At 37.2% G+C, this 16,486-nt stretch overlaps 1 protein-coding gene across 2 annotated transcripts; it reads left to right on the forward strand.

Annotated features, from left to right (window-relative positions):
- Positions 1 to 245: 245 nt before the first annotated feature.
- On the forward strand, positions 246 to 15,623 carry CBLL1 (Cbl proto-oncogene like 1). 2 transcript variants are annotated; one of them, XM_010947479.3, is made up of 6 exons: positions 246 to 580; positions 5,330 to 5,497; positions 8,313 to 8,410; positions 8,823 to 8,906; positions 9,880 to 9,953; positions 12,124 to 15,623. In XM_010947479.3, exons 1-6 carry the CDS (start codon positions 568 to 570, stop codon positions 13,157 to 13,159), a joined length of 1,473 nt encoding a protein of 490 aa, XP_010945781.1. In that variant the 5' UTR covers positions 246 to 567; the 3' UTR covers positions 13,160 to 15,623. The 2 variants fall into 2 exon arrangements, with proteins under 2 accessions (XP_010945781.1, XP_010945773.1); XM_010947471.3 differs by having other exon boundaries at positions 263 to 580; positions 8,310 to 8,410.
- Positions 15,624 to 16,486: the final 863 nt, after the last annotated feature.

A 16,486-nucleotide genomic window follows, 5' to 3' on the forward strand; every position in this document is an offset into this window, starting at 1 on the left:
GCCTTCCGGAGCGCGCGTGTTTACACTTTTCCTAGACCAGGAGGTAGGAGACCGTCGCTCGCGGACTCTGGGGGATTCCAAACCGTTACTCCGCCCGCCGGGGTGGGGCCTGCGCAACGGCCGAGCCTGCGCAGTGGGCCTCGCCGGCTCCGGGGTCCCGGCGCGCACTACAAGTCCCAGAAGGCAACGCTCCGCCGGGGGCCGGCGGCCGCCTTACCTGCCGCGAGCCTAGTCCTCCGGTTACTACCGCTCTCCCCCTCCCCTGTTCCCGTCGGTCTCCTCTCCACAGTTAACGGCTACTTCCTCTTGAAGCACATGAGAGGAAGCCTTAGCCACCTCGACATCGAAGTTCTCCGCGTTCTCGCTCTTTCTCCCTCTGCCCGAACTATGCCTGACTCCCTCACCGGGGTCGGCTAGCCGACGCGAGAGAAGGAAGCCTTTGGAGGCCCCAACCCGGGCAACCTGGTCGCACTTCCGCCTCCCGGACTTCGGAAGGTAGCGCGCACGCGCTCCCTGCGACTCCGGCGCGGTTGACTTCCGCTCCCACTGTGCCCTGCGAGCCGAATCATGGATCACACTGGTAAGGAGGCGGAGGCAGTGGGGGTCCCGGTTCCATGCCCCCTTGGCCGGCTTGGGACCGGTCCCCCAGCGAGCATAGAAGGGTTACGCTCGCCCTACAGCACTGGGGTGTGGCGGCGAGAAAGAAATCTCACAGACCCCTCCCAGTGCCCGGCCCAGGCCTGCTACTTCCCGGCCTACCGTCCGGTGTGGTACCTACAGCCTCGGTGCCGGCAGCAGCCGCTCCTTCTCTGCTTCTGCTGAGCTCCCAGCCGGGACGACGGGCGGCGCGGGCCTCGTGGGGAGGAGAGAGCGCCGGCACTTTTTTTCCCCTCATCCTGGGTGCTCTGCCCCACGTTATGAGGACTGGCGGGTAGATTCCAATCTCGGAGTCGGGGAAGCCTCGTTACGCTGGGAGTCGATGCGCTAGAGTGGGTTGGAGACTTCCTGCTGTCTCAGTCAGCTTTGGGCGGGTGCTGTGTTGGTCACCGCTTCTCGTTATTGTCTCTCCGGTCTTTCATGGACTCTAGAGGTGGGAGAAGGGAGTCGGATATGGTTTTCGGAATTATACCGGGAGCAGCTTTTCTGGTTAAGCCCAAAGCATGCCCCGCACTTTGGCAGTGGTCGTTAACCATCAATCTTGAGCTTAAAATCAATCTACGTGAGCTTAAAATGAAGCTATTCTCATCTCTTTCTCCAAGTAAGGATGGCTCCACTCTTTGTTATGTGGTTTTTGACTTTTGCTTCCTCCTGGTTTTTGGATACTGAGTGAATGCATTTGGAGTTAGATACTGTTCCGTACAGTTGTATCAGCCGTATTACAAGTAGTGGAAAAAGGCTTTTTCCAGTATTAAATATTGGCTAGGGTATACTCAGTCACAAACTGTCTGCTTGATTTCATTTATATACATGTTTGTGTATATATAAACATAACGTATGCCAGATATTCTAGGCCTGGAAATGGAATGGTAAACGAGATGAAATGAGTTCCTGTTCCCTTGTAGGTTACATTCTATTGGGAAAGACACAATAAACCCAAGTTTTTTTTTTTTTTCAAAGCTTAAATGTTTACAGATTGTCAATGCTTTGAAGAAGATAAATGGGTGCGGTGGTAAAGACTATTAGGAGGAAGCTTCAGAGAGGGTGGTCAGGAAAGGTCTTTCTGGAAAAGTAACGTTTGTAAGCTGGGATCTGGTGGATGAGAAGAATCCAGCATTGAATAAATCAAGAAGAAAGCATTTACAGCAAGTACAAAGAGGTAGGAAATTGCAGAGAAGACCAATCAACTGCACCTTAGTTAGCAAAAGGGAAAGAGCCTTAAGATGAGATTGGAAAGGAAGGCAGGAATCAGTTTGTGCAAGTCCATGGTAAAGATGTGAATTTAATTTTAAATGCACTATGAAGCCATTGAGCAGTAGTAGAGGAGGAACATAATCTCTTTTTAAAATAATAGATTGTTCTGTGGAGAATGGTGTAAGAGACAGAAAATAGAAAATTTGGGGGATGGTTGCAATAGACCAGAAGGGAGGCTTGGCTTAGTTGAGATGGCTTGGTTTAATGAGAAGGGGAGTGAGCGGATTCAGGTGGTAGAGCTTGAACACGCACCAGTGGGTTGGTTTGGAGGCATGTGAGAGAAAGCAGATGTGCCTAGGTTTCTAGTTTGAGTAGCTAGGTGACACCCATTACTGGAAAACTTGAAAGAAAACCACTTTTTTTTTTTTATGAAGAAGAGGTGAGAAATGGGAATTTGGGAACTAGATTTTGGACTGCTAAGTATGAAATGTGTATTGAGACACAAAGGGAGATGTCAAGTGGAGATCAGACAAAAGTTTGGGACTTAGTACCACATAGCTGATATTTTAAGGCATGAGGGTGGATGAGATCACTTAATGAAAAGGAATACAGATGAGGGCCTCAGGAACTCTAATGTTTGGAAATTTATAGAGTCAAAACTCTGGGATCTTGGTATTAAAGTGGCATACATGTCACGTTGGCAAAATGTTTCTCGTTTGAACCTATTACTGGAATTGGGAGTCAAGCTCCTTTCACAGTTTAGAGGATGTTAGGAAACTGTAATATGAGTGTTTATTATCCTAGTTCTCTAAGGTAAAAGTTTGCCTAAGAAAGTAAAAGTGATCCTAACATGAAAATATTCACTAATGAGCTGACCACTTAAAAAATTAGTTTCTAGTCAAATATCCCTGCTGCTCAACACCAGCTTCTTTTCTGTTATTTATTTAATTTTGTTATAAGCCAGTGTCCTTGGTGTTTCATATCAAGAAATGGTATCAAATGCTGTACATTGATTGTGATTACAAGCCTTACAGAAGATTCAGGTTTTTATGAAATTCATAAATGTGAATTTGGGAACTATTTGAATCACAAATAAAATCTTTGGCAAGTGAGGAAATGCCAGTTGGCTAGCTAATTGAATACATTATGACAGGATAGGAATTTCAAAAGGATGATTCTAATATCAAAGGATTAAGAGAGGCCCTTGGGGAAATTGATGAAGCCCTTGAATGTTATGCAGAAATGACTGGTTTTGTGATCGTGCAGTAAAAGCCAGTCATAAAATGAACACTATCCTGTGGTGTTCTCCAAGAAACTCTTAATTAACACTTGATTCATCCTTTGGTCATTCTAAGAATTAGCACTTAGTTGTAACTATAACCTGGTTTTTGTACAATATTTCTTGGTTCCTTTAGTTCGAGATAAAATTGCAAACAAAACTTTTAAAAACCTGTGTAATGTAAAAGCATTATGCCTTTTTAAAGTGGATTTCACTTTAAATGTGCCAGTTACATCCTTAATTCTCACTTTCTGTAGAGACTTTTGTTGTTAGGGCTTTATGTTTTCAGTTGACATATTCAAAAGGAAATTATGCTGTACTGATTCTTAATAAACCCCCAAACCCCAAGACGTACCTAGAATGATGTCACTATTAAATGCTGTTCTTTGTTTATGAACTTGCAATCTGAAGCAGGCTGCAAGGTGTCAAAGGGAAGCAGGCTCTTGAAAGTCATAGTAGGCTAAGCAAGCCATGATAGTGACCTCAAGTGTCCAGGGTGTTGTGAAAGGGACTTGTAGTAGTGAAGTGTTTGTATTTTGATCATTCAGCAAGGTCAAACTGTTAAGAGTCCTTTTTAATATCCGAAGGACAGCATTGAATAGCTATCTGTCAATGACAACTTGCTTTGGAAAATCAGGAAAGCCTTTTGAGAGAGGGAAAAAAAATCACTGTCATATCTATCTTTTTGCTGTTACGTTGCTTGTAGGTATTTTAAGAAACTAGAATAAAAGCAGGTGAAATACATTATTCGGGTTGTTAATACATTTAGTGAAGTGTTAAGAGTTGGTCAAGTTGGATTTATCCTAATTTAAGATTATAGCTATTCATGTAATCCCTTTTCCATGAATTTCGGAGGGGGAGGAATTATGAAAGCAGTGGTAGAAAGTAGACTGAAGGATATTTAAATTAATAATTAAGGGCTGGTTTTGAATTTTGTTTTATATATTGTTCAGAAAGAGTACGAATTGGTGTGAGTTTAACATGCATCTGTAATTCTAGTACCCTTGGAGGGCATTAGTAGTAACCAGGTTACTACTTCCAAGTTTGGCTTTACTGAATTTAATGTGGGCAATTTGGCTGTCACTCTGAATTGTGCTGTCTCCTGCAGTGGCAGTTAAACATCCTTGTTCACTAAATGTCGTATTTAAAACATTACTATTTTTTAAAAATTATTTTATTTCCGTTTCCTACTTAGGGCATTTCCCTTTCTGTGTTTAGTAGGTAAAGGTGGATATTTTCTGGATTGTAATGTCTTGTCGTGGACTTGAAAAGGGATGGCTTTCAATCTTCAAGTGGAGTCAGTTCTATGAAATAATGCTCCTGTTACTCATGGGATATGAGTTAACTTATTACATAAGCTAGTAACAGTCAGTTGTTCAGACCTAGTTGAAGTACAGAAACCTTGCATCCTTCTAAACTATAATTTTCCATTACAGTGCTGGCTAAGAACAAAACAGTTACATTTATATGTAGACATGTTATAACACAAATAAATTACTGTGTTTCTACTACTAAAAGCTATAATGTTTTACTATATTCCTGAATGCTTTTTAGAAAAACTATTTTACACTTAAGAGAATAATCCCTTCTAAAACTAACTTTATTTTCAGTGCATTATTTATTTAATTTTACCGTTGTCAGTGTTAGTTCTTTGTTTCCAGTTTTTGGTTGTCCTGATGTAGATGCAGATTACTCAGTTTACTGAGTGACTACTTTGCATGCTTGATAAAGATAGTGATGGTTTTCTTTCTTGTTCTTCTTCCTCTTACTTTTCTTTTTCTTCTTTTAAAACAGAATCTCTTAGGTGCCTCGTTAGCACAGTAGGTAGTCCGTCAGTCTCATAAAACAAAATCTCTTACAGTTCCAAGACAGAGGTTCTTATTTTAGTCTTGTGATGGATTTTATGTTTACATAAGGTACCCTGGAATTACATGGAAAATTTCATTGTCCACTTTTTTAGGGAGTGGTTCAATAACTTTTATTAACTATTTAAAGGGTTCTGTGTCTCAAAAAGCATTGCTTTAAGGGTTTATCCAAAATAGAGAAAAGTAATACTTGAACTGACATAACGTAGTATTTAAAATCAGAACTCAGATATTCAACATCTGATAATGTTGAGTATATTGCTTTAATACCTGTGGCAGAATAATCTTCAAAAAGAAAAACTAAAAGAAATTACAACTTTTTTTTCTAACGTAGACAATGAGTTACAAGGCACTAATAGTTCTGGATCAGTGGGTGGTCTTGATGTTCGAAGACGAATTCCTATAAAACTCATCTCCAAACAAGGGAACAAAGCCAAAGCTTCACCTCGAACTCCAAGGACTATAAACAGAATGCCTGCAAAGGCTCCACCTGGTGATGAAGGTAATTTGTTTAAACTAACAGATCCCAAAGCCTTTCTGTTATATCTGATCCCACCAAACAATCCATGTGATTTTACTTACTTTTGGCCACCTCTTTTTTTTTTAATCTTACACACTCTTCATTCTTTAGTCTTTTTGACTTCTCATTTTGACATTGTGCTTTTTTCTCCCTTAGTAAATACTTTTGGTTTACTTTCTCTTGCTGTTGAAGATAACACTGCCTTTTGTTTAAAAAAAACCTAAAACAAGATTGCAGAAAACATAAAAGTGAAAATTGTCCCTCTCTCCCTTTAATTCTTCTCCCCCAAAATAATGCCTGGTGAGACTTATTTTTGTAGTTACTTTATGTATAACTGCCCTTTTTCCATGTAAGATGCATTTTGAGATTTTGCCCTCTCAGTACACACATATGTATCTCATTTGAGAAAATAGGTTTAGATATTTCATTTATGGATATACCATAATTTATTTAACAATTTTTCTAATTTTTTGCGATTAAGAACAATTTGCAGTCAGTATCCTTGTACATAAACCTTAGTGTGTATATTTTATAGAATTTAAACTGTGTGAATTTGGGCATTTTAGAATTCATGCATTTTAGAATTTGACAGATAACATCAAATGGCTCTACAAAAAAAGTACATTGCTTTATATTCCCATACCAATATTGGTACTACTAACTTTTAAAAATTTTTGTTCTGATACACTTTCTTTAATTATGAGTGGGGTTGTGTATCTTTTCATAGTGTTGGTCATTTCTTTTGCCTAGGATCTACCTGTTCATATCCTTTCCCCCCTTTTTTTTCCTGTTTGATTGTCTTTCTGCTGATTTTTATGAGTTCTTTGTAAATTAGTAAAATTGGCCTTTTGTCATATACTGTGTATATACCCCATTTGTCTTTTGAGTTTTATATGTAAATTTTTCATTGTAGAGATGCTTGACAATTCTATGTAGTCAGATATCCAATCTTTTCTGATGTGACTTCTGGGTTTTATGACATCCTTAGAAAGGCCTTTCCCTGTTCAATGAGTATAAGAGTTTTCCCATCTTACCCGTTAATACAGAGTCAGCAAACAATGGCCTATGGGCCAAATCGAGCCCTGTATTGGTAAATAAAGTTTTAAATGAATGCCTATTCATTTAAGTATTGTCTGTGGCTACTTTCACTACATAACGGCATAGTTGAGTAATTGCAAGTATGGCCTACATAGCCTAAAATATTTACTTCTCTGCCCTTTAAGCAGGAAGAGTTTGCTGACCCCTGCTTTGGAACTTTTACGGATATGTATTTGGATATTAAAACAGAAAGGGGTGTGGGCTTGGAGTGGGAGGGGATGAAGGGATACCTGAGAGCAAAGGGCTGGAAGGGGGATTTTAGCTTTTTTACATTGTTTTATTATTACAATAAGAATTTATTTGTACATTACTATGTAGTTGAAAAAATTATTTAAAAAACAAAAAGCCCAATAGGGTTACCCTGGGTTTTTTGATAGAGCTGCTGCAACTGGTGTATTATCCATACAAAAACATATCAGCTTAACAATGGGAGTACAGGTTGAACTACTCTGGAAAATGGTAATGTGCTCCTGATTTACTGGGCTATTGTTCGGCTCAGTAATTTTCTGAGTTTTAGATAAGTAGGAAAATTGACTTGCCTTATTTTGAGTTTAGATGACACCAGGATTTATAAGGTATAAATAAATGGGCCATCTAAGAGCCTAGGGTCACTCAGATGCAACTTACAAGAACACTCTTTGAACTCTCCGTTTGTGTTGGTGCTAATTAGATAGCTCCACTGGACTCCACTGGAACGTCTGTCAGCTTCCGAAAATTCTTGTGTGTGGATGTGGGTGTGGGTGTCCATCTGTTTGTGTCTGTGGGTCTGTATGCAGGTGCTGTAATGTAGCCATGTGGGTGAAGTTAAAACTTGTGTGCTTTGGCTACTCTGTTTACCAGTTCCAGGGCCAAAAGAGTCATGAGAAGCCTAGCACCTTGGAGGGATAGATCTGTCTTCTCAGCTTTCCTTTAGGTAATTGGATTCTACCTAGAATCCCCATCAGACTGTTCCTTGGCTTTCTTTTCTTTTGTATGAGATGAGAGGATTACCATCAACTTTTTAATTAGGTCAGAACAGTTGAGCTCATTGGATCTTTATATTGTTTTAAGTTTATTGATGGCAATATATGCAGTGCAGGGGAAGATATTCGTAAGTGGATATGATACAACTTCTGCTGTTCGGGGGATTAACCAAGGAGAGGTTTTAATTGCAAGAATGAATATGTTGATATTTCCAAAATCAGGTTCAATTTAAAGCTGAAGAAGAGGATACCTAATTTATTATGTCATAAGAAGAAAATCTGCAGAATTCTATATGTTTTCATTTTTCCTTTGGCAATAATAGCAGTTTCTTGCAGCATGATGCCACTTTTATAGCTAGATCAGAATAAATGGTGATTAATTTCTTTTATTTGTGTAACAATCATGATCATGATAATTAATAAATAGTTTTGTGAATTAATAAGAGCACTTGAATGGGAGTGAAGAGATCGGAGGTCTGTTCCTAGCTCTGCCACTGGTCTTCTCTGTGTTGAGTAATTATGATCTCCAATACCACAGTGTTCTCAGTTGTGAGAGCTGGATTGCGTGATTGCCAAGATCATTTCCAGCCGATGTTTTAAACTAGTCTTGATAATCTTGTTCTTAGAAGAGCTTTCAATGGTATCAGTGAACAGGCCTGTTTTGTCATGTATATGTGCTTCTAGAATTAGATTTGAGATATGAAAAGTTAATAGGTAACACTTTGTTTTCTCAGAAGGATTTGACTATAATGAAGAAGAACGATATGACTGTAAAGGAGGCGAAGTATTTGGAAATCAGCGAAGATTTCCCGGACACCTTTTTTGGGACTTTCAGGTATAACTAAAATCTAAAAATTTTATTAGGACAGTAAAAAATTTTAAGTGTGTTATTAGAACAATGTAGAATACATAAAGAATGGTACGAACTTTTATCATAGTTATGTCTTTCGGCACCCACAAATCATTTATTAGTGCCCTGTTTCTGCTGTTTCCAAAATTAATTTGAAGTAATTTTCAGTAAAGTCAAGTAAAATCAATAACCACTAACACTTCTGAAGAGAAAAGAGAACAGCCCCCCAGAACTGATGGTGGCCCAGATAATGTGGAGTGTGTGGAAATTGTACCAAGAAACCTTCATTTCTACTTGTTTTAATGACTTTTATAAAATACTAACCAATTCACTGGGTAAATTATAGATAGAATTTTTAGAAATGCTTAAGGAAAATTTAATCGTATCATTTCAACAGATAAACATCTTAGGTGAAAAGGATGATACACCAGTTCATTTCTGTGACAAATGTGGATTGCCTATTAAAATCTATGGGCGAATGGTAAGTATAACTAAATTAAATTCTGTTTTTGTAAATGTAATCATTTGTGTAGAGGTAAGATTCTGGAATTTAAGTAGATGTGTTTATCATTGTTCAATGATTAAGTTTGAAACATTTTAAATAAGTGAAAAATAGCTATGGGAAATTTGGGGATAATATGCATTTATTATAATTATCTTGACAAATTCTTGAATTTTCTTATAAAAAATTAAGGAAACTAATTCTGAAAACTAAATAATTTCTTTGGACTATTTGATACCTGTTAGTTTGTATTTATTGTAGTTTATAAGGAAAAAATTTGTTTTCTTGCAGAAACAGAATAGAATCAATTACTCATTTCTGAAGGCTATAAATTTTAATGTAAAACTGAATAAATAATATTTATACTTTCCAAGAATTGAATTCTAATCATTAAAAAAAAATACTACCTTACTGTAATTTTATAGTAATTTTGACATATCCTCCCTTTAAAAAAATTTTACATTTGTGTTTGAAGAAAATTGAATTCAGTCATATATATCGGTGATGGTAGAGGGCATGGATGGTACATTGTTGGTTTGCTGAATAACATAGCTAAGAAACAGGAAGGGCCTGGGAGTTTTTACGTGGTATAACATCTGGGAAGAATGCTACTTATTTGTTCTTTTACTGCCTTGGAATAGATTCAGGAGGAACAGGATAATATAAAACATTATACAGTATTCCTCAGGAGCTTTTAACCTATAGGGACCGTGAATGTGTAAGCAAATGTGCGTATATACATTTACTGGGGAAAGGGCCAATATTTTCATCACGTTTTCACAAAGAGCGTTGTGACTGGAAAAGGTGAACTATTGCTTTAATATAATTAGTGCTTAATAAATGTTCATTTTTGACAAACAGCTCTCAGGTGCCTTCTCTGCCTAGGTCACTTTTTTTATGAAACTATTTTAACTTGTTTTAGTGTGTTTAACTGTAATGTCTCTGTTCACAGATTCCATGCAAGCATGTTTTTTGCTATGACTGTGCTATTTTACATGAAAAAAAGGGAGATAAGATGTGTCCAGGGTAAGATCATCATTAAATTTTTAAATAATAAAGTTTGTGGTAAGTGATTTATGATCTAGGTTAAAGGTTGTGGTGTAATATAAACCACTGGAAGGATATGAAATGTGTAGACATGGCTAATCCTTGTCTGTGAGCCTAGAGTTGTCCTTATCCTTCTCAGGATAGGGTGAATCAGCTGTTATCAGTCAGTTCAAATTGGCCAAAATAACAGTATATTCACCATCACAATTAACATTATAAACCAAAATTAGTTATTTTCTTGTTTTAATAGGACACGAGAGAGGTAGTATGACGGAGTGATTGAGAGCAAAGACTCTGAAATTAGAATTCCTGGGTACAAATCCCTATTCCTGTCCTTTATTAGCCGTGTGACATAGGCTGTTTCTTCATCTATAAAATGGAGCTAATAATAATAGTGCTTCCCTCCCTGGGTTATTAAGTTAAATGAGTTAATACATACATAGTTCCTAGCATACAGTAAGTACTAAGTAAGTATAAGCTTTTATCTATTACCTTCAAATATGTTTCTTATGTCTTGAATATATCTTAGACCACCATCATGGCATAGAATCAGATCAGTTATGGAGAGCTGGAGGTGTTAGTTGATAGTGATCTATTTTGGGATGGTCTTGAAGGATCCAGAATAAACTATGAATTCTTATATCAATTCAGAACCCTGGTGGGTTTGAGAAAAGCTTTCAGAGCAACTACAAGGAAGGAAAAACAGATACAACTCAAAATCAAGAATACAGAGCCACTTAATATAGTGTCAAATGACCTGACACACATATTCAGTGATAATGGCTTATATGTGCATAGTGCTTAACTGGTGATTAAATACTGTCATTTTTGTTCTGTTTGTTAAGGATACTCTCTTAAGTAGGATGCAGTGGATATAAAAACGTGAATTAGGTAGAGTAAATGTTTTAACCCGATGTTACAGATGAAACAAAGTTTAAATGACTTTTCCAAGATGACAGCACTGATACCATATCCCAGTTCTGATTACTAATTCAGTCCTCTTTCCACTATTTCAAGAAGACTCTGAAAGCAAGAGTGAATTAAAAATAGTGAATGAAGAATAGTTACAATTTTGACCCTGACTTGTTAAGCAAATAGTGACTTAAATTTAGTGATTATAATTTAGAAAAGCAGACATGTGTAACACTTTGTAGCAGTAACATTGTCTAACAATTCAGAAAGACCTCTTCTGTAAGAGACTCTTGGTATTGAGAGTTCAAGTTTACATTGTCTGTGTTGTTTAATGTTGAGAACCTTGATGGTTAGGATGATTCTATGTATTTTTGTAGTCCTTGTAGCAGCTTCCACTTAGTAGTATTTGCTCAGAAAATAACTTGACTGCTCAATAAATACTGTACAAGCTTGAATTCCATGATTGTAACAGATCCTTTGGTTACTGGCGCTTCCTGGATTTTTTTTGCAAATGGTTGTAAAGCATAGAATTGTTTGAAAAAATCAGGTAAATTATAGGTCTTGGGAAGAATAAGGTCTTTTCTTAAAATATACTCTGTTTCATAAACACTTTGAAATTTTTCTTGTACTAAGAGTTCTGAGGTTGACAGAAATGCTGATGCTTAATATGGAATCACTGTGCTATACACCTGAAACTAATATAATATTGTAGATAAACTATACGTCAATTTAAAAAAATTGCTGGTTCTTAATAGTGAACAGACAACAAAGGGGAAAAGGTTAAAGGTTCACTTACAGTAACCATAACTTTTAATGGTGAATTTTCGCAATGTTTTCCATAACAAATTTGAAAATTAGTTGTATCTTTATCTTTGAAACTAAGTGCATTATTTTTTGTTTGTTTTTTAACGTTTTGGGCATCAGTAAATATCGAGCTAGTTTATTATTTTCAGTGACTACATAATATTCCATTATATAGATGAACCATCATTTTTATTTATTTTTAAATTTTAATTTTTTATTGAATTTTTAACCTTGAAGTATAGTCAGCTTACAATGTTGTTTTAACTTCTGGTGTACAGCATAGCAGTTCAGTTACATGTATATATTCCTTTTCAAATTCTTTTTCTTTATAGGTTATTACAAGACACTGAATTTAGTTCCCTGTGCTATACTAAGTGCATTATCTTTATGGTCTGTTTTTAGTAAATCAAACTTGTTTCCCCTTCTCATTTAGCTGTAGTGATCCCGTGCAGCGAATTGAGCAGTGTACACGCGGTTCTCTCTTCATGTGTAGCATTGTGCAAGGGTGCAAGAGAACGTATTTGTCTCAGAGAGACTTACAGGCTCATATCAACCACCGCCATATGAGAGCTGGAAAACCTGTTCCCCGTGCTTCACTTGAGAATGTTCATCCTCCTATTGCCCCACCACCAGCTGAGATCCCCGATCGGTTTATTATGCCGCCAGACAAGCACCACATGAGCCATATTCCGCCAAAGCAGCACATCATGATGCCACCACCTCCTTTGCAACATGTGCCACACGAGCACTATAATCAGCCACATGAGGATATTCGTGCTCCTCCAGCAGAATTGTCCATGGCTCCACCTCCACCTCGTTCGGTCAGTCAGGAAACCTTTCGTATCTCAACAAGAAAACACAGCAATTTAATAACTGTCCCTATTCAGGATGACTCAAATTCAGGTGCTAGAGAACCACCACCTCCTGCCCCAGCACCTGCTCACCATCATCCTGAGTATCAGGGTCAACCAGTGGTATCGCACCCTCATCATATTATGCCTCCACAGCAACATTATGCACCACCCCCACCTCCTCCACCACCAATAAGCCATCCAATGCCACATCCTCCCCAGGCCGCAGGTACTCCTCACTTGGTTTATAGCCAAGCTCCACCTCCGCCAATGACCTCTGCTCCACCACCAATAACCCCTCCCCCTGGACATATTATTGCCCAGATGCCACCTTATATGAATCATCCTCCTCCTGGACCTCCCCCACCTCAGCACGGTGGTCCACCTGTAACTGCACCCCCTCCTCACCATTATAATCCTAACTCTCTACCCCAGTTCACTGAAGATCAAGGAACTCTGAGCCCTCCATTTACACAGCCAGGGGGAATGAGTCCTGGTATATGGCCTGCACCAAGAGGGCCACCTCCTCCTCCACGAATGCAGGGTCCGCCTTCTCAAACCCCACTTCCTGGACCACATCATCCAGATCAGACAAGATACAGACCGTATTACCAATGATAATAGTGTTTTGAACTGAAGATATGATGAGGAAACAAAACTTGTGTATGGCCAATCTTTTAATTAAGCATTGACTGGGGAAGGAAAAGCACCTCTTGCTGAGGTGGCTGTAAACACTTAGGGTCTTGTCTCTTAAAATGGTTTTAAATCTTGACCTTAGGATTGATTTCAAGTACTATGCTATAGTGCAGATAAGTGGCTCCGTTGAGCACAGCTATATTTTAACACCTTCGTTCCCCTAATATGGTAAATTGACCCCAAGGTGACCGTTTGTAAAAAATTTGAAAAAAAAATTTTTCATCGTTCCACTTTCAAAAGTATTGCTTTTTGTTAAACCCAATGTTTAGTTTTTCTTGTGATACGTTTTTGTTAACCTGTGTAAAAGGATTAAATTTCAATATGGTTGTAAAAATGCTATTTTTATGTGAATTTAAGTGCAGCCACATACTGTTTTTTAAACCATATGTTTTACCACTAATTTCCCAAAGTTACAATAAAATCCTAAAAGTAAAAATCTACTAGAATTTACTGTAAGGCAGACTGTTAAATGCTAGAAAATTATTTCACATTTCAGGCACTGAAATTTTGAGGTATTTTAAGTACGTAATGCACTTCACTTGGATGCCTTTTCATTTTTAGGCAGCCTCAGGAGCACCGAAATACATTGGAATTCTAGTATTAAGTTAGATGTATGTTTGTAATGTTAAAAGGCATTGCTAATTATTTGGAAAGGTGTGGCCAAAGTCACCAGCTCTTTGGGCTCCAAGTTGTTGGGGGGTGCTGTTAATCATTACTGCTTTTTACTGAATGGTTGGAATCACATAATGCACCACACTTACTAATCTTCAGTAACATAATTTTGTAGAACTGTTTAAATGGTGTTATTAGATAAAGTGTGCTCTACTCTGCTCATTGTCTTAAATGAAATATTTAGGGCTGAATAGGCTATGTGTAACTCCTCATTTCATGGTAGAATTTGATCCTGTACTTAAGTGGGTTCTTGTTGATTGGGTTTGAAACTGTGCTTTGAATGCCGTGGAGGGATTTGAATACTGTATTAATGAAGGGTGTTCTTGTGTCACAGATTTGCATTGCTCAGGTTTCGTTACTGTGTGATAAGGGTTTTTTCTCTTAACTTGACATTTAAAAACTATTCTTTCCTGTTTCTTTTATTGATTAAGCAGTCTAAAACTTGGAACATGTTAGCATGGAGTCAACAGTGAAGACTGCCAGATAATTTTGTATTGGGAAGAAAAAAGTAATGTCTAAATTGTGAATTTCAGTGCTTTATAAGGTGCCTTCAGAGTCAGCTTTTGCATTATAGGGGCTTGATACAGTCCAGATAACATGACCACTTACAGTTTATGCAGAACTCATATGTACAAATTAATATTCTTAGGATATTACTGTGTATCCTTTGAATAAACCCCTGTGAAGTATTTCCTCCCCCCTACAATGGTGCATAATATAAACATGAAATGTGTAGTATGCAGATACCATTTATTAAATAGTTTGTAGTGTATAAATTTAGAACATTTCTTTTTGACAAGGGGTGAACTGATTAATAATTTACCATTTATTTGTGTCAGATACAGGCAAAACAATTTCTCATCTCGGATAATCAGATGCAAAGTCATCTATGAACTTAGAGTTGAAGTTAGAAATAATCTAAATGACCTTTTCAACCTTGACCAGCCGAAAATAACTCATAAACCTTTTTTTAAAGATAAAGTAAGTGATTTTTCACACCTAGCAATTTGAGAGTCCAGTGTTAATGCAATATTTCTAGTGAGAAATTGTCATTAGAAGCATGGGAGTGAAATAGTGTGAAATGATGGTGAGTGCTTCTATCGTGTTACTGTAGGTACTTGGACTGGTGCAAACTTGATTCCCCTTTGTGGCCCTATTTAGGAGCTGTTAAAATATTATTGTTGAAAATCCAGTACCCTTTTTTGTTTCATGTAATAGGAAATAGCCAAATTCACAGTAGGTCTTCTCAACTATTTTAATTGAAATTCAGTAGAGTTGAACGTGGTATGGAACCACTTAAACTGTATGTATTGGACAAAAAAAAACTAATATGATAAAGTTCCACATGTTAAGAGAATTCTTGTAGGCTTTTAAAAAATGATTTATTTTCAGTTAGGTTTAAGGAATTTATGTTATGCAGGGAGGCAGATCAGATGAATGTGTTGTAGCAGACAATTTTTTGAAACGGTGTTAGACTTGAATTCATCCGGTTATTGTTTGAATGAGAGTGGGTGGGTAGAAGGATAAAGTTACTGTTAGTGTTTCGTTCCTTAAGGAAAAAGATGTGAATCCCAGCCTTATTTCAGGGAAGCCTTTGAAGCTATGATGGACATAAGTCTAAATTAAATGTATGTATGTTTCATTATATTGCTCTTAAGACTACTGAGGTGGCAGTTTAATTCTTAAAAACAATAAAATGAAAGCATAAATACTATTTTGCCTAGGTGAATTTTTACCTAATGATGACACATTTGGGAGAATGCAGAGTTTTTCATTTTGAGACAACTTTTACAACTTTTTTGGAGATTAAAACCAGCAAGCTGAACATTAGTATTTCTCAAGTGGCATGCCTGTTCAGAGTATGATATTGTATTTGGGGGAACTATCAGTTGCAAAAACCATAAGAAATTATAGCCTTTTTGCCCTATGAATACTACTTGCTCAAGTTACTGTATAAATACTAATGAGATACCTCTGAAATATAAATGCAAAAGAAAATTTGAACATACTTTAAAACTCCCAGTAGGTGATGTTATACTATGTGAAGTATACAGAACTGCTTTAGGCTTTGTTCTAACATATTGGAAGAGTATCTTTCATACTTCTTTTTGGAAAAACCCTATCAAAATTTTTGAAGAAGCTTTATGTTATAAAAATGTGGGAAACAACTAACAAATACCTGAAACCAAAACGTACTCTTCTAATTATTAGATTGGCCATCAAATTGGTTTATTGATGTTCATTGAGACTTGACATAGTCATCCTATATTCTGACTAAGTGGATTTATTTTTCTTCACTGGTTTGTAACTGTAATCTGTTAAAGTGTGGCCTAGACCAAGCAGAATTTACTTATTACAATATATGTCCAGTCTAATGAGACAATGTTTCGTATACTAGGCTTAAAGGGGAGAGAGAGAGCGCGCGAGAAGCAAGTTAAAATACTCAGTAACGATACTAATAAAAACATTTGAATTTTGAAACATTTTTGTTTTGATTCATGTCCCTTCAGTTTTTCATCTTTGAGGGGAAAAGTGTTAAGGCAGAATTCTTAAAGCTACATTTTAGTATTAAACTTT

The sequence above is a fragment of the Camelus bactrianus genome, chromosome 7 (genome assembly GCF_048773025.1).
Source record: "Camelus bactrianus isolate YW-2024 breed Bactrian camel chromosome 7, ASM4877302v1, whole genome shotgun sequence".
Lineage (NCBI taxonomy): Eukaryota > Metazoa > Chordata > Mammalia > Artiodactyla > Camelidae > Camelus > Camelus bactrianus.